The sequence below is a fragment of the Podarcis gaigeae genome, assembly GCF_964106915.1.
Source record: "Podarcis gaigeae genome assembly, chromosome: 4".
Taxonomy (NCBI): domain Eukaryota; kingdom Metazoa; phylum Chordata; class Lepidosauria; order Squamata; family Lacertidae; genus Podarcis; species Podarcis gaigeae.
Window position 1 is genome coordinate 11,465,828 of NC_139677.1, and position 25,444 is coordinate 11,491,271.

A 25,444-nucleotide genomic window follows, 5' to 3' on the forward strand; every position below is an offset into this window, starting at 1 on the left:
TCTCAATCCGGCCCACGGGCGGTCCGGGAAGCAGCGTGTTTTTACATGAGTAGAATGTGTCCTTTTATTTAAAATGCATCTCTGGGTTATTTGTGGGGCCTGCCTGGTGTTTTTACATGAGTAGAATGTGTGCTTTTATTTAAATTGCATCTCTGGGCTATTTGTGGGGCATAGGAATTCATTCATATATTTTTTTCAAAATATAGTCCGGCCCACCACACGGTCTGAGGGACGGTGGACCGGACCACGGCTGAAAAAGGTTGCTGACCCCTGCCCTAGATGCACATAAATTTAGGATTCTATTCTCTCCAGTCCTCAATACCCGCATATATAAAGCATTTATACTGCTTAATCAAAAAGCAACGCTTCCAGTCACTAAGAAAACAGCAAACAACTTATCAGAGACTCCTATACAGCTACATCAAGACTATGGGTCCCAGAAACCACTATGCAAATGTTAACTGCATGATGCTGTTAGACGAGCCTATCCAAATTTCTGAACATCCAAATAGACTCCTCACCCAGCCATTCCTAAAAAACCCGTCCTAAACGATGGCAAATAGGGCATGAAGTACGCTGTTCTCCAAAAAGATGCCTATTGTGCTAAAGGTACAAAGTGAAAAAGGACCTTGGATCACTGGATTATTTCATTAGATCAGCATTCATAAATTAATAGAAGACCATATTCTGGTAAAGGCTTTAAGCTAAATTACACTCTTAAAAGCAATGCTGGCTTCACAAAAGCGGTAATTAGGGATCCTGCATTCTTGCACTTACCATCACTGTAGCAGCTGCAGCAGCTGCCTGAGCAGCCACTGCAGCCTGGTTGGCTTGGTGCTGAGCAGCTTTGATTTTGGCCTGCAAGTGAGCAGGAGGGTGAAAATATTTGCATTTCTCCCTCATGCAGCGCCCCTTTATGTAATCCATACAAACAGTTACGGTGTTGTCATTTGTATCAATCATTGTGCTGTCTGCAGGATGTGCAAAGCGGCAGTCAGTTTCGCCCCGTGCACAGTTTCCTCGCTGGAACTCCCTGCAAACCTGGTGCGCAAAACAATACTCATTATGCATACTGGATCAGGAGGGGTGGGGTGGGGTAGTTGCATATACGGAACAAGAGAAGACATTCAAAAATGTAACTCCCAAAGGCTCAAGACCAAATGGCCTCTGGTGCTTTTCAAACTAAACTTCCAACTTCAACCTACAACCGCTCTGCAACTTATGTATCTTCAGGCACACAGGTCTGGATCATAAGATAACTTAAGGCAAGGAAGTTCACTGAAGGAATGCTTCCTGTCTCCTCCTTCCCCCTTCAGACACCTGCTTCCCCTGAAAAGCCTTCCTTCTCTAGAAGCCGGTTTAAATAATGTGGCCTGGTGGCTCCTGGAGAAGAGGGGAATTGGCTAAAACGGGACTTGAATGCTAGGGTAAGTTATCAGAAGGAAGTTCACAGAAGGAAAATGTCTCATTCCTTGTTTTCACCCAGCCCACCAGCCCCCTGCCGCCCCCATGCCCCATGTCACATTGTTCAGGAAGAGCACCTGACCTTTCAGAGTAGAAGCCCAGGGGGCTAAAAGAAGGACAGGTAACTTCCCTTCCCTGAACTTTTAAGTTAACTTATCTCAGGATCCACGCCATGCGCTCTCGCTTCAGATTAGCCCTTTCCCCATTTCCATCTCTGTTACATTGCCCTTTCCTTTTTCGCTGCAGGATACTTTTCCTGCCATTGGCTCACCCCAACTTAGCGAAACTCACAACCTGCAAGATGAAGACCAGCAGCCTAGATTTTCCTTGTACCTGCAATCACCTTTGAGGCATTAGGAGAATAAGGTATTTTAACCCTTAATGCTTCCTCACAAATCTATAAAGTCGCCTAAGTGTGGTTCGAGATGTACATGCACCTTCAAAAACACAAGCAAATCTTGCTCTTCTGCCCCTTGTTTATAGTGTCAGCAGAGCTGGTTAGTGGTAGGGGTCACACAGCAGCCGTATTGTCTGCCATCAGGAAGAGAGCAAAATGATGGAACCCTCGCTTCCGACTTAGCATAGAGCACTCCTGCTATCCCTCTGGGCCACTTTGTGCTAGTTTTCATATGTTGCAAGGTTGGGATAGTAGCTCAGATTTCCCAAAACACATTGTTTTCTTTTCATTCAAACTGGTAGGTAACTTAGGACAAGCAAACAATTGTGCATGTTTAGTTGGTAACAGACCTATAAATAGCTGGTGCGCAGAGTCTCTCCCTGGGTTTATGTTCTGGATTTATTAGGTCCTTTCCGTGTAAAACTGCTAACAGCCTCAAACCCACGCCATATAAAAACACAGCAGCGGTAATATAATGATGTAATTACTCCTGTACTCCTGTTACTCTGAGCTGATCTCTGCTGTAGTATCTGCAATGCCTCTGCTCAGCGGTAACTAAGGTTAGGGAACTGCTTCACTGCGCTAACCCTTCCCCCCCCATTTTTCCAGAATCCGAACATACGAAGTACGCATCAGCATAATGGTGCTCACCATACCTCTAGCTTATCGGTCCTGAGGAGTTTCTGGGTCGTGGTTGAACCAGGGACTGAGACAGGGGGGCTTCCAGGAACAATGACAGGCTGCGTGGGGACAATTTCAGTAGGAACTAATCCAACCCCAGGAGTGACGGGTGTTAAATATGGTGCAAAGCTAAGTGCTGTGTTGGATCCTATTGTTGGCCCTACAGGAAATGAGTGCTGAGGAAAGGGGGGGGGGGGAGAGAGAGAGATGAAAAACAAACATGTAAATCCTATAGGCAAACATGGTTCTGTATTAAAAACAATAAGGGTCAAAATTGGTTGCAATTTCCAGCCAAATACATCACTTTTTAGGAGAACCACAACTACACTGGCCAGCCTCCACAACACTGCTCCAGACTTTGCAGGGAACTTTGAAAAAAAGAATTTCTCTTGTTAAGATATAAACCGAGTCGACGTTCATGTGTCCAGAGCCTACAGTGATGGATAACTCACATTCCAGACAAACACTGCCGCAATAAACAGGTTGATATCAGGGAAGCAGCTTGCCTGCAGAGAATTATGACAAAGGTCAATATGATTCTACCCTGCATGGATTGTTTGCGGTCTCCTCAGCATCCGAGTCTGGAGTTGGGCAATTTGCCAGGGGTGTGTGAGGGCAGGTGGGTGGATTTTAATTATTTCATTAAAAAGAAATAGTAAAATACAACCAAGCAGGTCCTAAAAGTCAGTGTTCACTACAGAGTCAAACGATTGCCAGGGTGGAAAGACTGTGCTGTTGAATTTGGTCAAAAACAGGATGGGAGAACAGGGAAGCTTCCAGACATCTGAGCAGTTTCTTGAAGCAGGGGAATGATTTAACCATGTGAGACTGAAATATGTGGTTGTAGTTTGAAATTATGGACCTGAGGCTACTCAAGGAAAACACGGGATAGTATGTGTAATGTATGAGGGCTCACAATGCAAATAGATGGGTGTTTCCAAACACATATCATTTCATTGTTTTTAAGTGACTCACCAGTCTGAAAAGCATTTGTGATTGTGTCTAGAATATATTACGTGCTGCTGAGGTAGCTTTCGCTACAGGCTTCAGCCTCAAAGGAAGAACATGGCTTAGCCTCCATAAATTAGACCAAAAGGAATAACCAAAACAGACATTAAGAAGCAGAAACATTGAAGTTCACATTTTATAACTGGCTCAATATGAGGCGTTCTTAAGTCATTTTTGTGTGGGAGGATATATGAGTACTGCACATAAACGCATAAGATAAAGACGGAAAAAGGCAGAACAATCAACCAGTAAATGGCTGGGTGATTTTACATCAGTAAAATTAACTAAATTATAAACCTGCAAATCCAGTTGAAGGCATATATATTGGGCATGATCCTTCTGGAAAACAGTGAGGGGTACGCAATACTGTTTCAGGAAAAGGAAACCTGTGGTTGTCCAGATAATGTTAAACTCAAAATCCAAAAAATTTCAGCCAGCATGACTTGCTCCCAGGTGTGACTGCAGAGTAAAACCATCTGCATAACCCTTCTGAAGTCCAAAAAACAAATCTGAACCACAGTTTGTTATACATTATGGTATGGCCTACTTCTAGTCGGACTAAAGAAGGGTAAGTAGAAACTGTCAGTTACAGATTAGGAAATTCATAGGTATTATCTGAACCTATAAAGGAATATAGCATGCACCTGAAACTGTGATGGCAAAAATGCTAAAGGACAATCAACAAGAATGCTAAACAAAAAGCTGCAAGTTCATAATATGATTTCCACATTATAGGTTAAATTTTCAGAACAAAGCCATTCTAGAATAAGAACACCCCCCAATAGCCCTGCCTTTAATGAAGAATGCATACAAATTATGGTATATAAAAATAATTTTATAAACTATCCAATTATAGCTCTACAGCTCAGACTTTCACTTATTGGCCTAATAATCAATAAGCTGCCTAGTCCTGAAACTGAAACGTTTCAAAACAGCTGCACAAATCTATTTATGTATGTATCGATATAGATATATATGAATTTAATTTACAAAACTGATCTAGGCATTTTATTTCAGAACTTCACAACAGCAATATTGTAGTAACTACATAAGTTAAGGTGGAAATGTTAAAGTGCTTGAAATGCATTTGTCAGTTTATCTGGAAATGACTTGTAAAGGTAATACAGACAACTCTTTTGTTAAAGGTACTTACCATTGGCTGAAGAGGCGTTCCTGGAAACATAAATTGCATCTGCTGTGCAAGCATTGCTGCTGCAGTTTTCTGTTGGATCAGGTTGTTCCTTCCATTAATTTCTAGCTGCGTTTTCAAATGTGTTGGTGGGTGAAGATATTTGCAGTTCTCCCTTGTGCAACGGCTCTGAAAAATGTGAAAATATTACTCAGTTCTGGAAATTTAACTGTAGTCTGGTGTTATCACAAAAGCATCTGCAATGGTTGGCCTTTCTCCAAGGCATGACATCCCTATCCTAATAATATTGAGCATTCCATTGAATTCAATGGGAAGTATTTGTATGTAGCATATTTAGTATTGTGTTCCGATTATTAACAGCCTTGCAAAATAATACTTCGGCAGTTAGGTGGAGCCTTGGTGCTGCCCTCTATGGATGGAATGAAGGGAGAAGCTGAAGGTTTAGGAGATCGTATCCAACGCAAAAAGGCACAGAGGCATGCCCTGCTCTATTTCCAAACACACCCCATGACATATGCCATGAGACTGGACGTAGTGCTCACAGAACTGCATTTCTCAGCCACACTGCAAGAGCTTCAATGGGGGAGACTCTAGAGCAGCAGTTCTCAACCTGATGTTGTTGGACTACAACTCCCATCATCCCTGAGCTCTGGCCTTGCTAGCTAGGGGTGATGGGAGTTGTAGTCCAACAACATCTGGGGATGCACAGGTTGAGAAAGGCTGCTCTAGAGTCTAGCTCCAGGCTCAATCCCACCCCAGGACACATCTCAGGGTGGGCTAATTACATTGCCAAGAGAGAGAGAAAAGGCCAATATAGAAAATAGGGACCACTTTTTATATGAGGCAGTAACTTGGCCATACAGAAGTGAGAAGGATGGGTTGTTAAGGCCTCTTAAAGACCCTCCAGTGACCTGCAATGGAGAAGGGTCAAGAGGCATCCTCCTAGGACCAACCTTTGCTTGACACCATTCTCCTCCTTCCAGCAGATGTGATGAGAACTACCATGATTACAGTCTTCCATTCACCCACCCGTCTGGATATTCAATAAAGCTACCGCCTACTTCATGAGATAAACCATAAATCTCCATACTATCTTAATTGACAGATATTCACAGTTCAAAAAGTAACAACGTACACATGACATAATAGTTTGGATCCAAAGGTCCAAAGCAGAGCTCTCCACTCTTCCAGAAGCCAGTGTGATGTTGTGGTTAGAGAAATGGAGGTTCGAATTCTCACTCAACCCAGAAGCTCCTTAGGTGATCTCAGACAAGTCATTCTCTCTCTCTGTCTATATTATTTTATAGGGTTGTTGTGAGGACTAAATGGAGGGGGTGAGGAGAACCAGATATACTGCCCTGAGCTTACTGGAAGAAAGGTAGGATAGCAATGTAGTAAATAAATAAGTAGTAAAAATCTGCAGAGACTGCTGCTAAATTACAGCCCCCTCTGAAAACTTTAGAGCTGCTTCAGTTTACAGAAAGGCCACCTGGGATGTAACTCATTATGCCACATTTCAAATGTTTGATCTCAAAAGGAGAATGTTTTTGACAGCCCTTTATTTTGATTTGTTCAACAATAAGAAACAGGCTTCATTTTAATGGCTGTGTGTAGAGAATCCTATCTCAGCTTAATAAGCTTTATATAAATGAGATATAAATGAGCTTTTTGTCTGTGCATGCAGACCCTTCACAGCTTGGGGAATCAAACCAGGAAGTCTTTAATGAACCATGCTTTCTGTTTTGTGCAAACAGGGAAGCTATGGTTACCAGACCTGGGCCAAGACAGGATATTAAGCCAAATTCAAACAGTGGATTAACATCCTGGCTGGTTCTGAAGTCAAGTTTCCCAGTTTGGGCAAAATGAGAAACAATGGTTAATTAGAGACTTAATGGTTTGAATGTCTGCACAGCAAAGAGAAGAGTGAAGGGGCTGTGTGCAGAACTAAAAAGGCCAAGATACAGTTGTTCGAACTGAGCCATTCTATTTGATCAGAGAGTAAGGGATTCAATTTTTTGTATGTAGACTTCCATTTGTTTTGTTACATTAGTCTCAGATTTCAATTTAACACAATTTTACATTTGATCAAGTTAAATAATAAAAAAGCATCCCTTCTTACATCCAGACAGAAAACCTGTTTGTTTTTTGTTTGTTTTGAAAATAGGGAGATTTTCTACTACTGACAAACATTTCCCCTAGAGATCACATACAGAGTGTCTTGAGCATCCTTCCTTTAATTCCACCCCCCCATGTCTCTAGAACTACCCAGTGCAGTTCTAACCTTACAAAATATCTGCTATTTTCTCTTAAATCCGTATATAATCATTACCTCCTACAATCCTAAGCATAACACATTATTGACTCTAAATGTCAGGGAACTGCCATCGGAGCTAGAGGAGGAGGGAAGGCTCCAGAGGGATGCCGGAGAGGGTCCCAGTAGGGAGAGAGGCAGCCCATCTGCTGGGGAAGGAAATCAGCGTAGCACCAGTGGAGAAGGGGGGCAGATGGGGGAATCGGAGAGGAGGCTCCAGGACTCATCGCCGGAGACCAGCGGGGAGAGCACGGGTCCTCTGCTGCCCACACCCTCCCTGCGCAGAAGACTTCCGCGCAGGGAGAGTAGGAGGAGACTTGGCATCAAAGAATTTCTTTGCTGGAAGAAGTTCAAGAAACGCCCACTGACGGATTCTGCCAGCGATTGAGACAGCCACGGGTGAGAGGCTGTCCAGACAGAAAGGGTTCAACCAGGTAACCTAGCCAGGAGTGGCGGCAACTTACGCACGAGCAACCCCCTAGAACCATTACACTAAATAAATGTTTAGAAGCTGGACCCCAATGTACTTCGCAAACTGCGAAGAAATCCTGTTTGTTTCAACTGTCTTTTAACAGGTACAGTCAAACCTAGGTTGTTTAATGTAATCCATTCCGGAAGCCCGTTCAGCTTCCAAAACGTTTGACAACTGAGGCGCAGCTTACGACTGGTTGCAAGAACTTCTTGCACTCAAGTGGACGATGCGTCGGACATTCAGATTCTGAAAAATGTTCAAATACCGGAACCCTTACTTCCGGATTTGGGGCGTTCGGGAGCCGAAACGTACAGTAACAGAGGCATTCGGGATCCGAGGTTTCACTGTTTTGTGTAACATAACGTGTTTTTCTGTACTGTAATGTCTGCTGCATGATTATTTTTTTAAAAAAATAAATATTAAAGATTTTATTGGTTTACAAAAGCACATGCATTGTCTCTTTTTCAGGTTGTTTTTTTTACAGATCAGTTACATTTGTTGTGAGACTTTAGTGTTGAATAACTTGGGAAGAAAGGAGGGGGGAAGAGAGACATACACTAAAGTAGAAGAATATAAGCTTTACCACCCCACCCAACCCTTGTATAATGTTTGTGATGGAAGAAGTCTTCTATCTGGTCAGGTGAAAGTCGGTTTATAACAGACACTGGGGAACCCTAACTGACAGCTGGGGAGGGGTTGGAGAAGGAACTCTCAGTATGCAAAAGAAGGAGAGAAGGTATGCAAATTCTGGTTGGTGGGTAGCAGATTCAGAATTCTTAGTTGGACAGTGTGATTGGCTGGAGCTGGATGTGGGGTGGAGTTGGAAGAAATGCATATATGGCTAGGTCTAGTCAGGATAAATCAATGTAGGTAGGTCCTTGGTCCTTGTGGTGGACAGCCAGAAGATGAAAAACAGATCCTATGCTTGAAAACGTGACCGAACAAGGGCTTTTGCCAAAGTCCTCAGTTACACTGTTAGTAAGGCTTAACTGGAGTGGAGTCAAATACCAAGGCAACTGAGCAGTAGATTTTTAATACTGGAACAGATTACATCCTCCAAGTTGTCTTGGTTAGTATTTCAAGTTCCAGTAACAAGTTAGAAAAGCGTATAAGAATTTAAGGAGATAGAACTATATTAAAGTAATCACATAAGCCTGTGTACTACATAATCTTGTAAGAAATAAACATTAATATCATAGTTAAGTATTGCAAGTATACCAGATTGGCTTTGAAGCACGTCTATATCCCACTGGGCTATTAAGGACAGAGGTGGGATTAAATGGTGGCAGAAGTATGGGTTTAAGAAAACCATTGGAATAGAAGTTGGGTTTTGTTAATAAAGTAAGGAAACCCCCCCCTTTCCTCCACACAACACTATAATAAAGCCATCTGATACTATAGTGAACATAAATTATAATTAATAAATTATCTGTTTCTGTTACATATGTTAATCCCATCCTTTTGCACTAATTACACAAATGGAAACTCAATTACTAAAGGGGCAAGTACAGCAGAGGAAATTAAAAGGACCTAAATTCTATGATTCTGACCATCTAACCATCCATAAAACCTGCCTGCTTGAGACCATGGCCTCTCCTTTGCTGGAGAACAGGTCGAATTCTTCAGATCTGGGAACTAACTAGACGACACTGCTAATTGGAGAAATGGAAACAGGAGGTTATTAAGCAACCGGCCTGCAGAACAAGATGTGTTAAGAACGTATCAAGAAGTTCACCCAGGGCAGGATCCAGCCAAAGTAAAGTATTATTTTAAGCACTGATGATTTCAATAGGAATTAAATATGCTAAACTCTGGCTGGAAAGTCAATACCAATGGCTTACATATTACAGTCTCTCTGAGGCAAGGTCTACACTTTTACTAAATATGCCCCAAGTGCCAGGCACAATGCGAGTCTGATATCACCAACTGTCTCTAAGCTTTACTGTATTATGAACAATATACAGAGGCTTTATTTTATTAGTAGGCTTCATCCTTCATTGTCCAACCAGAAAAGTGGTTTTCCTAGAAAAGGGCAAAAAGCAACAATCTTGCAAAGCATTCAAGTAGACGGATGAAAATTCCACCACTATACAAAGGCGCATTCTCTTATCTCTGTGTGAGGCTGGCTGGCTGGGTTTCATTGCTTAATGATACTGCCAGAGCTGCAACTGTGCCATTAACAATGCATGTGTTTAGGGGGGCAGGATTTCCCAACGAGAGGGCAGCATGATAAAACATTTCCAGTTGCTTGGGAAGGTGACAAAAAATTATGGGGAGCAGATTAAAAATAAACGAAGAACTTCATTTGCCAAGTCATTCATTAATCTTGATAAAGCAGAGCTTGAGGGGATTAAAGAAAATAAAAGACAGCCCAGGTTCCATTCACATTTATAGCTGAAATGAAAACCTCACACGCCAAGGCCGAGTTTGCACGCATCCTGTATTATTCCTGCAAAAAAATACATTAAAGCAGGGTCTGCCGGTGTAAACATGGCTTATTGGGAATGACCTTAGAGGCTGTGGGGAGGGGAAATTTGTCGTCTTCTACCAGGATTCTCCTTCTCCTCCTTTGAGACTGCAAGTAACTCACTCTGCCATGGGGTAAACAAGCACAATACTTTCATTATCCACCTCTCTCACCTTTACAAGATCTAACCTGCAGCCTAGCATAACAGATCCGTCTGTTGGGTGGACCGCGTGTTGCTGCTCCTCCCAGCCTCAGTCAACCTTCCTTCCAACCTCTCCAGCTGATGGTGCTGCCTGTCTGCTTCATCCTTCTCAGTCTCATTGCTGCTGTTATACAAATCATTGCTGAGAACGGTAGGGTGGGGGGAACTGGAATGAGCTGGCTCTGACTCTCATCAAGTACAATGGTACCTCTGGATGCGAACGGGATCCGTTCCAGAGCCCCGTTCACATCCTGAGCAGAACACAACCCGTGCCTGCGTGTGCCACGATTCGCCGCTTCTGCGCATGCGTGGGATGTCATTTTGAGCATCTGCGCATGCGGCAAAACCTGGAAGTAACCCGTTCCGTTACTTCCGGGTCGCCGCAGAGCGCAACCTGAAAGCGCCCAACCTGAAGCGAGTTTAACCCGAGATATGACTGTAATCTTCTTGGTTACTTGAGTTCTACAATTTTTGTGGATCCTCCCTTTAGGAGAGCCTGCAGAACTATAGCCTCATCATCAGATGAGTCACCCAGAATGGATGGGGAAACCCTGCCAGATGAGCGGGGTATTATTTATTTATTTATTTATTTATTTATTTATTTATTTATTTATTATTATTATTATTATTTGCTATGCAGAAAAAACACACCAAGAGTGGTAAGGGAATCAGGAAAGCTAGTCAAAATACGATTAACAAAATTAATCTGTCTCTGGCAATATCAGCAAAGCCGCCTAGCAGAAAAGTCAGAGTACGATGAAGGACATAGGTGGCAATTATTCTGAATAGACAACCCAAAGCAAATACAGTACTAGCTTAGTTCAGAAATCTGATTTCACTTGATCGAATTCTGGCATTCAAGAGGGATATTTTTACATTCAGGATGATCACAGCATTGTAATACACAGCAAATGCATATTTCTAATTATCTCCATGCCACAGTCCCAACCACTTATAACAAAGATGACTGAGTTACTTGTTTCAAGCTTTTCTTTCTGACATGTACCTCATACCATGATTAAAATCACCATGGCACTTCAGATCTGAATTGATCTGAAAGATATTTAGGTTAAAAATATAACAGAGCTTAAACTGTGCCCTATCATTAGTCCTTTTCAAGCTTAAGTTTTTTCCGTAATGCTTTTCAAACGACATGTATTCTAAAAATAACTGATTTACTTGAGTGAAGTCTTTTTCTTTTTCTGTCTTATATCAGTGTGTGACAGTAAAATTATGATGGATAAGTAGCATTTTGTCTGAAGAAAATTCACAGAGCCAGATCACTAGGCAACATCTGAGCTGGAGGGCAGAAACAACCCTACTTTGGTTAGGATTTCAAGTTTACTTTATTAAAAAAAATTAATAATTGTATTAATAATTGTATTCCTTGAGGAAAGGGGATGAACAGCTCTCATCAACATGTCACTGCAAATGATTGCTACAGATTATTCCTATCAACAGAGATGTCTGAAATTAATTTTATACATACAGAGATCTACAAATTAGAACTGGACTTGCAAATCTGGTAGCTAGCTGTGATGTCAAATCCTGTCAGAATTTTAGTGATCCTCACTTCTAAGCCAGGATGTTAAGGATCACATCTTAAATAGCAGCTAGTTTATTTAGGACTTTATTAAGTAATTGCTGCTTTCAAAATTTAGGTTGCAATCCTACCTCCCTATGTTGACAAGAAGAAGGTAGAAACAATGCAGCAGTCATCTCTCCACCTGCAGAGGTGAGAACTGATACGAATGTCTCTCCTGCCAACAGTAGTCAGTGGATGCCACAAAATGGGATGTTTGGGCGCAAGGTCATGGAGACTTTGGACCAGCGACAGCAATAAAAAGGAGGGAAAGTCTCTCATCACTTACCAGGGCTTCAGTTGGGGTGGTATATCCATCATTCTGCACCGCCCCAGCCCTTCAGTATTGATTTGCCCTGGTGCAATCCTATACATGAGGGGCTGCCATCCCAGAACCCATGAAAGCTTTCAGGGTGCTCCTAAAAAGACGCCCCAGTTTCATGTGTTAAAAAAGTATTTTTCAAAGTGTGTGTGTGTGTGTATACTGCACCTCAGAAGCTAATTCCAGACCCAGCTCTAGCCCTCTTGCCCCTAGAAAGTGACTCTCACCATGTGAGACTAGTAACAACATCCCACTGGAAATCTCAAGAGAAAAGGTATAACAATATATGGATTATATAGTTCTCAGAACATCTGACTTACCACCATTAAGTTATTTAAGGGGGGACTGACCTTGATTTGTTTGATAAAGAATGGTATCCCTTTTTAAGTGTCTTAATGAAAGGGGGAGGTTTAGACAGCCTTCAGCAATTCTTGACAGGAGAATTTGAAAATTCAGCAACATTGCTTGGGCTCTTAGGTGTACAGTGGTACCTTGGGTTAAGTACTTAATTTGTTCCGGAGGTCTGTACTTAACCTGAAACTGTTCTTAACCTGAAGCACCACTTTAGCTAATGGGGCCTCCTGCTGCTGCCGTGCCGCTGGAGCACGATTTCTGTTCTCATCCTGAAGCAAAGTTCTTAACCTGAAGCACTATTTCTGGGTTAGTGGAGTCTGTAACCTGAAGTATATGTAACCCAAGGTACCACTGTATTTGTACAAGAGACTTTACATCTTATGTAATTGTGTTGTATTCCATTGCACCAAAGTTGTTCTTGATTTTTGTGTTTTGTTACCGATAAACAGATTCATAATAAAGGTAAAGGTACCCCTGCCCATACGGGTCAGTCGTATCCGACTCTAGGGTTGCGCGCCCATCTCACTTAAGAGGCCGGGGGCCAGCGCTGTCCGAAGACACTTCCGGGTCACGTGGCCAGTGTGACAATTTGCATCTGGCGAGCCAGAGCCGCACACGGAAACACCGTTTACCTTCCCGCTAGTAAGAGGTCCCTATTTATCTACTTGCACCCGGGGGTGCTTTCGAACTGCTAGGTTGGCAGGCGCTGGGACCGAGCAATGGGAGCGCACCCCGCCGCGGGGATTTGAACCGCCGACCTGACGATCGGCAAGTCCTAGGCGCTGAGGTTTTACCCACAGCGCCACCCGCGCCCCAGCGGGTCCCATATCTAAAATAATAATAATAAAGTTTTTAGCCCAGTAGGAAAGCAAGCTATAGGGCAAAATATGCATATACCTTCTGATTTCTGCAAAACAAGAGTGGTGTGGCTACCTCGTATATTTTTCCTGGTACTGATGAATGCTCTCTGTTGTTAATAGACAGCACCAGCATTAATGTTTGTATGTGTGATCTCCATTATCAGGACAAGCAGGACACAGCGGTCTTCCCACAAGAAGCATAAAGAAGGGGACGGTTGCCCCTCTCTAATTTTGTATTATGCCCCCCCCACCACCACGACACAACAGCCATTTTGTGACTGGCACCCCATCACTTGCTCAAAATTTGAAATTTCCACACTAGTTCTTGAAAGTTGGCAACTCCTACTATAAAGGTTTACTCAAAATCAGTGGCGTAGCGTGAGGGGTGCAGGGGGGGCCGGCCGCACCAGGCGCAACATCTGGGGGTTAGGGTTAGGTGGCGCAAATCCACGGGTTAGGGGGCGCAAATTACTTGCCTTGCCCCGGGTGCTGACAACCCACGCTACGCCACTGCTCAAAATACACACTTTCAATGGAGTTTACTGTAAAGGAGGATTCATGGGGTGGTTTTTAAATATGTAACCGCAATGATATGCACTGTCAGTCAAAAACCTTAAAATTTTACTCCTGGGTGTCTTCCCTTTGTAATCATGAATAGATCAGTACAGTGGTACCTCTGGATACGAATGGGATCCGTTCCGGAGACCCGTTCGCATGCTGAAGTAAACACAACTCGCATCTGCACCTTCACAGGTCGCAATTCACCACTTCCACGCGTAATGTCATTTTGACCGTCTGCGCATGCGCAAGCGGCAAAACCCGGACGTAACGTGTTCTGTACTTCCGGGTCACCGTGGAGCGCAACCTGAAAGCACTCAACCTGAAGCAACTTCAACCTGAGGTATGACTGAGGTATACCTGAGGTATGGCTCATAATATTTCTAGCATTCCCAGATAAATCAACAAGTCTCATATCTAATTGTTTGTATAATAATAATAATAATAATAATAATAATAATAATAATAATTTTTTATTTATACCCCGCCCTTCCCAGCCAAGACTGGGCTCAGGGCGGCTAACAACCAATAAAAAACAAGTTGATTGAAATGCAACTTAAAAAACAAGATTAAAATACAACATTAAAACATTAAAATGCATCCTCATCACAGGAGCAGAAAGGAAAAAGAAAGAGGGGGAGGGAATCAAATTGGCTCCAAGCCAAAGGCCAGACAGAACAACTCTGTCCTACAGGCCCTGTGGAAAGAAATCAGATCCTCCAGGGCCCTGGTCTCATGAGACAGAGCGTTCCACCAGGCTGGAGCCAGTGTTGAAAAGGCCCTGGCTCTGGATGAGGCTAATCTAACTTCCTTAGGGCCTGGGACCACAGCCAGGGCCTTGTCAACACTGGCTCCAGCCTGGTGGAACACTCTGTCTCATGAGACCCGGGCACGGAGGGTGTTGCTATTTATAGACATTAAGGTCCTCCGTGGGGCATACCAGGAGAGGACATCACACATTTTTTCCTGGCATTTTTATTCCCCATTTCTACTCTCTCTGTTTCCCACTAGTTCAAAGTGAGTGGCACTAAATCTTGATTCTTCAAAGCTATAATCCTTAACACACTTACTAGAGGGGAAAATCCCCAATAAACATAGTGGTGCTTACTTCCAAGTAAGCATGAACAGGATTGTACTGTAAATCAATTACTGTCTAATAATTAGGAAACTGTGCTGAATGGATTATATAATTTCTCTTAATGAACATTCAGCTTTTAAAAATGTACAATCCCAAAGTTAAAAAGGAGAAGCAAACAAACATATTGTATTTTGTGGTTCTCTTTAACCAACCAAATATATTACAAGTTGTACACTTAATTGCTCATTTCAATGTAAGATGACAGACTCCTCTGTTAGCGGAAGGCTACAATTTGAAACAAATCTATAATTACTGAGACAAGCTATTACAAGCCTGTGAATGTGTCTTTATATCTTGATGTTTCTACTTCAAGGAGATGCTACAGCTGCAAAAACAAAAAAACCCCGAAAACCTGAAAAACAAAACCCAGTCCTACTAAATATGTTGGTAAATATCATTGGTTGACCTATTCTTCCAATTATAAGGATGAGTGTGGGGTTTTTTTTTGGGGGGGGGAGGCGGATTTAAAAGGAGGTCTGAATACAATACAAACATGCTAAATTCAAACATCTTAAAGCAAAGTCATTTACAACTGACTCCATGACCCTCATTCAAACAGAATGAGAAGATCTCTCTATCTATATACAGAAGTAGTGCATTATTATGGTAACTAGAGAAGGAACAGGGACTAGAAAATCATCAAAAGTATTGTGATCCAGCCCCTAGGTCCAAGAAGCCAATCTCTATTCATTCAGAATAACCCATGAACAGAATCCAGTTTTATACCCTGCAGCTACCTCAGCAGTCAGATGAGCTCTTAAAAAATTATTTTAAAAAATACATTATTCTCTGAAAAGAATGTGAACTCTTCTTCTGGGATTGACATGTGTCTAAAGAACAACAAGCAGAAGCCCTTACTTTCAAATCAAATCACAGTGCAATCCTATAGAGGCATACTCAAAAGTAGTGTCATTAAGTTCAGTGAGGCTTGCTCTCAGAGCATGTAAGTATAGAGAACTCTGTAAGTTTGTGGAGGCAGTTAGAGGATGGATGGTGGCTAACAGCTGTCCATGGAGGCACAGGTCAAATCTGTGTCCAGAGCCGCTGTTTACCAGCTCCATCTGGTACGTAGGCTGAGACCCTATCTGCCTGCGGACTGTCTCACCAGAGTGGTGCATGCTCTGGTTATCTCCCGCTTGGACTACTGCAATGCGCTCTACGTGGGGCTACCTTTGAAGGTAACTCGGAAACGACAACTAATCCAGAATGTGACAGCTAAACTGGTGACTGGGAGCGGCCACCAAGACCATATAAGACCGGTCTTGAAAGACCTACATTGGCTCCCAATATGTTTCCGAGCACAATTCAAAGTGTTGGTGCTGACCTTTAAAGCCCTAAACAGCCTCGGTCCAGTATATCTGAAGGAGCGTCTCCACCCCCATCGTTCTACCTGGACACTGAGGTCCAGCACCGAGGGCCTTCTGGCGGTTCCCTCACTGCAAGAAGCCAAGTTACAGGGAACCAGGCAGAGGGCCTTCTCGGTAGTGGCGCCCACCCTGTGGAATGCCCTCCCACCAGATGTCAAAGAGAACAACTACTACTAGACTTTTAGAAGACATCTGAAAGCGGCCCTGTTTAGGGAGGCTTTAAATGTTTGATGTAGTACAGTATTTTAATATTTTTTTGGAAGCCGCCCACAGTGGCTGGGGAAGCCCAGCCAGATGGGTGGGGTATAAATAATAATAATAATATATTATTATTATTATTATTTTATTATTATTATTATTACAACAGATTGAGACTGAATCTTGACAAGACAGAAGTACCGGGAACAGCAAGTGGGCAGGTGTGGAAGACTCCCTGGCACTATGCACCTAGGACCAGGTACGCAGCCTGGGATCATTTTGGACTCACATCTGTCCATGGAGGGGCAGGCCAATTATGTGTCTGGGGCGGTTGTCTAGCAGCTCCATCCAGTACGCCAGCTGAGACCCTACTTGTCTGCGTCCTGTCTCAACAGAGTGGTATATGCTTTAGTTATCTCCTGCTTGGACTACTGCAATGCGCTCTATGTGGAGCTATCTTTGAAGGTGACCTGGAAACTACAATTAATCTAGAATGCAGCAGCTAGACGGGTGACTGGGGGCGGTCGCTGAGACTATTATAACACTGGTCCTGAAAGACCTACATTGGCTCCCAGTACATTTCCGAGCACAATTCAAAGTGTTGGTGCTGACCTTTAAAGCCCTAAACGGCCTCGGTCCAGTATACCTGAAGGAGCATGTCTATCGCCCCCCATTGTTCAACCCAGCTGGAAAGAGAGGTCCAGTTTTCAGAGCCTTCTGGTGGTTTCTTCATTGTAAGAAGTGAAATTACAGGGAACCAGGCAGAGGGCCTTCTTTGTAGTGGCGCCTGCTCTCTGGAATGCCCTCCCTTCAGATGTCAAAGAGAGACACAATTATGCAACTTTCCGTAGTCATCAGGATTTTTTTAATGCCTGATGTTTCATTATGTTCTATTAGATTTTGTTGGAAACTGCCTAGAGTGGCTTGGGCAACTCAGACATATGTGTGTGGTACAAGTAATAAATTATTTTGTTGTTGTTGTTGTTGTTGTTGTTGTTGTTGTTGTTGTTGTTGTAGTACTGATGTACAACCAACTTTAGAAAATGACTAGTAAAAATGAAGTTTGATTTAAATCATTTTAAAGCAGGATTTTTCTTATTTATTTAGTATGAAAGCCTTAAAAAGAGGGGGTTATTAGATTATAAGAATCTAAGGGAAGCTGCACTTGCTCAAATCATTTTTATGTGATTATTAAATTCAAAAAATTCTAACGACCTATATACATTAATGGGGTCTGAACTGGTGACGACTGGCCAGGAAAGAGATACTGGGGTTGTGGTCACTGTGTGTCAGCTCCATCTTAGGGAGTATTAGGAAAGGAGTTGAAAAAAATAAATGCTAATATTGTAATGCCATTATACAAATGTATGGTGCAATTGCAGTTGGAGTGCTGGTTCAAATCTCACCCCTGCCATGAATCTACTATGTGTCCTTAGGCATGACATTCTCTTTCAGCAACAGTCCATTCATCTGAAATATGGGGATAATAATGATGCACACCTTGCAGAGTCAGAAGGACTACAACCACAGAAAGCACGTGAAGCACTGTGAACAAGTGAAAACGCTTTACAACAATTAAGTATTGTTATACTACAGCCTGATTTAAACGGTACCTTTTAAAATTACAACCAAGGTTTTTGCCATCTCCCTTAGTAAAAATGAATACTGGGGAGGAGGGTTGTTTGATGCTACTGTTCATCATTTACTTAAAGGTATTTGGATAGCCTGCATTGAATCTGTTTCAACAGCAAAGAGATCATATCAGATCCAGAGGCCATGCACATCAGATATGCTCTGTTATAGGGCTGGCAACATGGTGGTGTTCCCTATTGGAACTGAGATATAAATCTGCTAAATTTAGTATTCAGGCAGAGAACACTCTGGCACAGGGTTAGCTATTGTGCTTCTAGGTATCAATTCTTAAGGAACATGATGCACTGAAGTTCCAAACAATTTAAGTCTCAAACATTTTGGGCCCATTTTATGTGTATGGAATGGAAACATTAGTATGCATGTTTTCTTCAAATATTTATCTCATTATAATCCATGTGATCACTCCAGTATTGATCTGGATTAAATGGCTGAAGAGTGGAGGGCCACAATTTTAGATCTGGGATTAGTTACTGCTGAACTCCTGCCACCCCTAGGTAAGATATAAATATTATGTATGTATTCATATTCTGGTACAGAAAACAGATGTCTTTAAAACAGACAAGGTGCATATTTCAGGGATCGGATGCATTCATATCCTCACAGTTCCCATGTCCCAGGAGCATCAGTCTATTAAAAAGGTTGATGACATCCAGCTCTAGTTCTCCTTTTTGCATCCCAGACAAGTGAGGTGGTCAGACTGTTGAATCACTGTCTGGGATAGACAATGGGATGAATGAAGGCTACTAAACAGAAACTAAATCCTGACAAGATGGAAGTTCTATTATTTTATTTAAGGCATTCATGCCCCACTTTTCACCATATGTCAGCCACTTTTGGACATATGGGCAAGGGGTACATCTGGTCAAGCAGATGGTGTTCAGCCTGTTCTGAATTGATTTGCACTCCCCCTAAAATGACCAGGTTCCTAGGTATGGCCCAAGTGACCTCTGTTCACGAAGCACCTTTTCATCAGCTTCAGCTTATGAAGAGATAACCCAGGCACTGTTATCCAATGAAGCTGTCTTTCAAAACTGCAGAGAAAATGTAGTTCAAAATACAGCCTCTAGGCTTATAAAGGCCAGTTATTGGGCAGAAATATTTCAAAATATTGCATTTTTTAAAATTATTATGCAACACCTCCTACAAACATGATTGATTATAATGTTAAAGAAAAACAAAAACACCTGGTATCTTGCCAGTCAATACAGCTAACAAATATTAATGTGAAATAAGGGTAGTAATGTTAAGCTGTCTTTTGCTTTGGCCCTGGTTATCCAATAATTTGGATCACCTCATGGTGATTTTTCCATTCCTATTCTCCCTTTGTGGAGCTTTCTTGTTGATGGGTCTTCATGCGTTCAGACTTTTAATGAACTGTACCCAAACAAACACTAGCCCTTAGACAGTGGCTAAATCCCCCCAAAAATTGATGCATATTTGCAATAATGCTTCCCCACTGGAAAATCACAGAGATGATGATATACTATGACTTTGGCTTCACTGCAAGCCTTCCTTTTAAGAAGACTTTTGGATTAGTGTTTAATTCTGCTGAAAACTGTCTAAGGCTATTGCCCGTGTATATGTGTTAATTCTCTTCTGAAAGTTTGCAAATATAGTATTATATCAGAAATGTTAACTTGGTATACCTGGAATATAACTTCTAGGCAGGAGAAAGGCATAAAGGTGGAGGAAGGTGGCAGAAAAGTTGGCATGATGAAAACACACCACTGGCTCCGCTAGTGCATCTACACTGTGCCAACTTCCTGTAAGCAATAGTGACCCACCTAACAGGACATCAGTGTGGCATCTCTGCTACACCCAGCGGGTCACTTCTGCTAATAACCACTGAGAATCTGAAGCAAATTTGGCCAAGTGATTAGTACCACAGTTAAGGATTTCATGAACATGGAATAAAAGTTGTAAAAACATATGGCCATCAAAATGCTTTCAATTATGAATTTCCTTTTCTCTAGAACCCTGATACTTTCATACACATGCCCTGCTGCAGCCCCTCTGGGGTTATGTCTCTTGTAAATATGAACTAGAAGTAGAGCAGATTCTGGGCAGCAGGCAAGAAGTTTTCATCCCCTAATCATTTTACAGTTCTCCACCTTGTTCATTCATTCAGCTTGGAGGGAGGTGCCTAATCTTTTATTGAGACTGAGAACAGAGACTGAGATATTATGACTTGCCCCAAATCACCAAGTGAGTTAATGACAGAGTTGTTTGGGGCAGCTGTGCTTGCTGTTCCCATATCTGTCCAATCAGAAAAAAAGCAACGGATAGGTGGGTCAAATTTTTAAGAAAAAAAGAAGGGTGCTGGCGGGAGATGAACTTTCCACACCATCATTGTGAGAAGTGACAGGTGTTCCCCTCCCCCCTTTCTTTCTTTCTAAACCTTCACTGCTCACACTACCTGTGAATAAGGGCAGATCCATGAGGAAACAAATGTCTTTGCTTCCATCATGCTGAGTTTGTCCCTGTGCTGTGACTTGCGAACAAGCCTCCTAGCCCCCGGGGTCATCATGCAAACTTGCTTACATAAAAATTTAAGCAAAGATAACTCTGCTTGTATGAAAAGCATGGCAATGGTGACCCTCACACACGTTCAATCACTTGGACTCCTGTTCCTGCTGCTAAATATTTAACTGCACATAGCGCCAAGTCTTCCTTGGTGTTATACAAATTCACAAAAGTGGCAAACAGTTGACAACGGACACGCAATACAGCGATGGGGGAGAGGTCAGGGACTGACAGTGATGAGGATGAGCAAGTCTGATGTTAGGAGTTAACCCAGGAGTGGGTTACGGTAGCGAGGCAAGTTGCGTTGGACATAAAATGGCTTATATGCAGCTCATATAGACTAAGAGAGCAAAGGATGTAACAATAAAACATGCATGCTTCCACTGTCCTAAATGAGCTAGAACATCTCTTAAGAAGCTATTAAAACACAATATGATAATCCATGGATTAAGGTCATTAATAGTGCACAAAGACAATTGTTTGTGTGAAGGACTTTCATGATATAAAGCCAACAGATTTTCCTGAAGGAGCCTTTCTTTTTTCTACTGTTACTTCTCTCTCTCTCTCTCTCCCCCCCCCCTTAACATACATCTCTCTCCAGACCAGACACACACCAGAAATATCCTAAAGGAAGGTTATCGTGTGAAGCTGTTTACCGCCAAGATGTACATTTGCAGACTAACTTGCATCTTGGTGATGATGCAAACACTTCCCCTTCTTAAAGGGTATGCATACATCCAAATGTCTTAGATTTAAGACGTGCAAAGTTGAAAAACATTTTATGGAAGGGGGCTCTAAGCCAAAGAGAGAATGGGCATGACAGACAAGTACTTACCATTCTGAGAAAGAGAGCATAAAAGTCTACGCACTAGCCAAGCACCACCACTAAGCCAAAAATAGCCTTAATCATTTAACCACATCAATGTTTTAAAATTAAACAGGTCTTTTGATTGTCAGAACTAAGCATTTGACTCTTAATAAGCCTGTATAAACAACCAAACCAATTACAATAAAAAATGCACGATAAAACTTTTGTTGTTCTTATGCTTTATACAAACAAAAAGTTTCAAGAAGCCGGAGAGACTTTCTCAGGCTGATCCCACAACTTGACTATGAGGAGGAGGGCTGAAAAGCCAATGGGCTCCCAGAAACCCTGCTGCCCTTAGCTTAGGAAGGTAGTGGCTGAAGAAAGAAGACATGTGCTCTCTGTAGCATGAACTGACTATCAAACAGCTTTGGTGAGGCTCTGCAGCTTCTGGGGTGCTGGGTATGCTAATTGGAAATGTTGGAGTCTATAAAAGAGTGGGTTTAGGGATGCAGGCAAGAGATACTGGGCTCTGACTCTCATACACCTGGCCAGTTGACTTGGGTAGGATAGAATAAGCAAGGGAAGAAGAAGTACATCATCTAAAGGTGTCATTTACAGGAATCTGTGGCTAAAGGGGCTTGGGATGCTTTCAGAATACGACAATATTAAACACTTTTGAATCTTTTGATTTTTCTAAATCGCATCATCAGTTTTAATTCTAGAGGGGATTGAGTAAAGTTGAGTGTGCATCCAGCCCATCTAGGTTGAACATTAACATTAGAAGTTTTCAAAACATAGCCATTTAAGATTCATTTGAGAAAGTGGCCTTGTAGACAAGTTGTTCACAATGTATTAGTCTGTGTGTAAGAATTACCTCCACATTGTGGAGGCTGACAGGAGGGAGGTAAGGCCAGAGCAATTAAAGCTGCAGGAACAGTGGGCAGTCTCCTCTTTTGATAGTACTTTGGGAACACAGGAGCTTATAATTATGTAAATCAATTTATTACTCATGGCATAGTAGGTGACACCACAGACTTTTGAGATTCACAGCTACAAGGAAAATATGCAGCCCCTCCCCTTCTTCTTCAAATAAGATACAACACAGGCTGAATTCAGACAACACCTCAAATAAAAGGAATGGCGATCTAGTTTGGATGTAATGGAAAACCCATGTTTGGCTTTCGTTAATAGTTTCAGGCTCATGCGTTCCCCTTCAGCCGCCTCCATTCTCCTATTCCCTCCTTGACTTCCTAGTCCAGGCATAGGCAAACTCTGCCCTCCAGATGTCTTGCGACTACAACTTCCATCATCCCTAGCTAACAGGACCAGTGGTCAGGGATGATGGGATGGGAAAACATCTGGAGGGTCGAGTTTGCCTATGCCTGTCCTAGTCTGTGGAACACCATAGTCTGCTGTTCTATCCAGACCAGACTTTTGAAACACAGACAGCAGTGACTTTAATTAAGCTGGGTATAGAGAGAGGTTGGGAAACAAAAAGAGGCAAGTTCCAATCTATGGTTTGCTTGCTGTACATTTGGAAGCTCACATCGTAGTCTGGTTCTAAGCTTCTGTTAATACAAACCATACTTTGTATTTAATTTACACTGCAACTATTAACAGCAGCAGTATCTTACTTAATAAACCATTACTTCTTGCCATAAACAAGACACATAATGTTTAGTTCTTACCTTTAGGGAATCGAAGCAGGCAATAACTCTTCCATTTTCAACCTGGCAGCTTTTGGGTGGATGTGCAAATTTACATTCCTCATCAGAGCGTGAACAAGTTCCTCTCTGAAACTGCCTGCACACTTCTAATGTCAGCCATTTTGTATCTCTTACAGGAGCAACATTCAAAGCCATGATGTACAACTGATTTAGATTTTGAGAGTTGCTGTTAATGAAATCACCTCGAGTTATGAATTCCAACAACTCAGGGAAACCCTTTCAATGTAAATAGCTCCTTGCAGCAATGATGTAATAAATGTTTCAGAGAGTCCAATGCGCACGAAGCTGAATGAGACAACTATTTATCAGCAAGCATGTCAATCATCAATCAATATGTGCCACTTGTAGACTTTTGGCTGCACAATATTCATGCTCGGTAGCATTTCTGGCTGTAGAAAATGTGAGTCCCTCGATGGTTTTGTTGACACCGTTTTGTTAAGCAAGTTTTATTTTCATGCAATGGCATTCCTCAACAACATTTTAGCCCACTGTGTCCTCTTTGTTGGCATTGATTACACGGAAAGAGCTACACATTCAGCAGTTTTCATGCCCAAACTAATATTTTCCTCAGGCTCTGTAAATGCAGGAGTCAGTTTTGCATCAAGTGGCTGGCAAACTGCTGCAGATGACACATAAGGTAAGAGCTGGCAGAGAAATCGTTCTGGAAAAAAGCAGACGAATTGTTTCTTGTAGGAGTGACTTCAGAAAGGCACTTACAATGCATGGACCTGTGAAAATAAAGCAGAAATCTTATTCAAACAACTTTCAAATTACCTGTGGTTTTTCGCCCTATCTAAGTAGCTTTATGGCATTAGTTGCTTCTTACAATGTGCCACAGATTTTTAAAGCCAAGGATATGTAAAGGAAATATAGCACAAACTGCACAATCAGCTAATCTCTTCATCCTTAAATGACAAACACAAGTTTTGCAGGAAACACTCGTTCTTTTTTTATTATTATTAACTAGTCACTTTCACTATCAGTATCAGTTGTAAGGTTTTTTTCCACCTCAGACCTGCTAACACAAATGAGCATTTTCCACTGTTACTTGAGGGAAGGATTAAGCTGGGAGAAGACAAAGTTCTTAATGTTTTAACGCATTTGACACTCAGTCTTGGGGCTAGCTACATATTTTAAAATTAAAAATATAAAACAAATTACTGATCATTCTAGTCCTAGCATAATGCAGATGAACGTGCTTACTATTCAGAAGGCTCTATAACAGTTTCCAGTTCATCATTTTATTACTCACAAGGCAATCCTATGCATGCTCAGTGTTTAGGGCTGCAGTCCTAGTTTGCATTATTTAGCAGCTATCTCCAAGCAGTCTGTCCTCATTTCCTCAGGAGGTAAAGGCCTTCTCTGAATGTGCCTTCTTCCAGGAAAAAAATAGCGTTCCTCATCTCTTAGCAGAGACAAAGTCTGTAACCCTAAATAGATTTCATTGCAAAACATTGTGACTGGCACCACAGAATGTAGCAAAAAGTGTACTAGGAATCAAATGGATGGAATTATTTTGCAAGGCTGATCAAGCTTTGTTTATTTGTTTTCTTATTTATAATGTTCACCTACAAGTAACAATTTCATTAAAATGAACCACATCTTCCTTGCCAGGATTACTTAACCTGATCCACTGATCCACTAGCCACTATAAGGTAGGTTGGTTTTTTTTTAATGTGCCTCATGCTATTTACAGGATAGCAATGAGCTTATTAAGAAAATCTATTGGGTTTACTTCAAAGCTGGCTTTACATTATAATAGCACGGGTGGCGTTTAGGCCATGTGGGAAAGCGGGAGGAAAAATCTACTACCAGCTGCAAAGGAAGCAGGGCCCATGTTGCTACAATTGCGAAAACTCTCCAGAAAAGAATTCCTTTATGCAAGGCTGGATAATTGTGTATTGGGTCAGCTTAGTTAATGTATTTTGAAATCTGTTGCGACAAAGAGAAGGCACCCCTTGTGCCCCGATAATGGCAGTGAGGATTCATCACAGGTTGTTGTTCTGCCAACATCATCTCCCTTCCCATCATGGTTAAACCCTTGAACTGGTCCTTAAGCAACAGGATAGGGCAGCTGTACCTCTCCCTACAATGCTGGAACCTTCCTGGGTGTGGTGGGTTATCGTGCTCCTCCGTATGGTGCTGCAGACCAGGGTCTGAAGGATTCAGGACTCCGCGGACCCTCACATCAGCTGCAATGTT

At 42.1% G+C, this 25,444-nt stretch overlaps 1 protein-coding gene across 26 annotated transcripts in view; it reads right to left on the reverse strand.

Annotated features, from left to right (window-relative positions):
* Window positions 1-25,444, reverse strand: part of MBNL2 (muscleblind like splicing regulator 2) — a 74,422-nt gene that overhangs the window by 31,751 nt on the left and 17,227 nt on the right. For 20 of the 26 annotated variants that reach the window (XM_083737868.1, XM_083737847.1, XM_083737860.1 and 17 more), the window contains exons 2-5: window positions 23,204-23,970; window positions 4,704-4,868; window positions 2,518-2,718; window positions 778-1,041 (exon numbers count right to left, since the gene is read on the reverse strand). In XM_083737868.1, the coding sequence (XP_083593994.1) occupies window positions 778-1,041; window positions 2,518-2,718; window positions 4,704-4,868; window positions 23,204-23,377 (804 nt within the window). In that variant the 5' untranslated portion in view covers window positions 23,378-23,970. Of the gene's footprint in view, window positions 1-777; window positions 1,042-2,517; window positions 2,719-4,703; window positions 4,869-23,203; window positions 23,971-24,494; window positions 24,668-25,444 lie in introns of those variants that run through there. The other 6 variants (XM_083737853.1, XM_083737870.1, XM_083737865.1 and 3 more) reach the window with 4 other exon arrangements.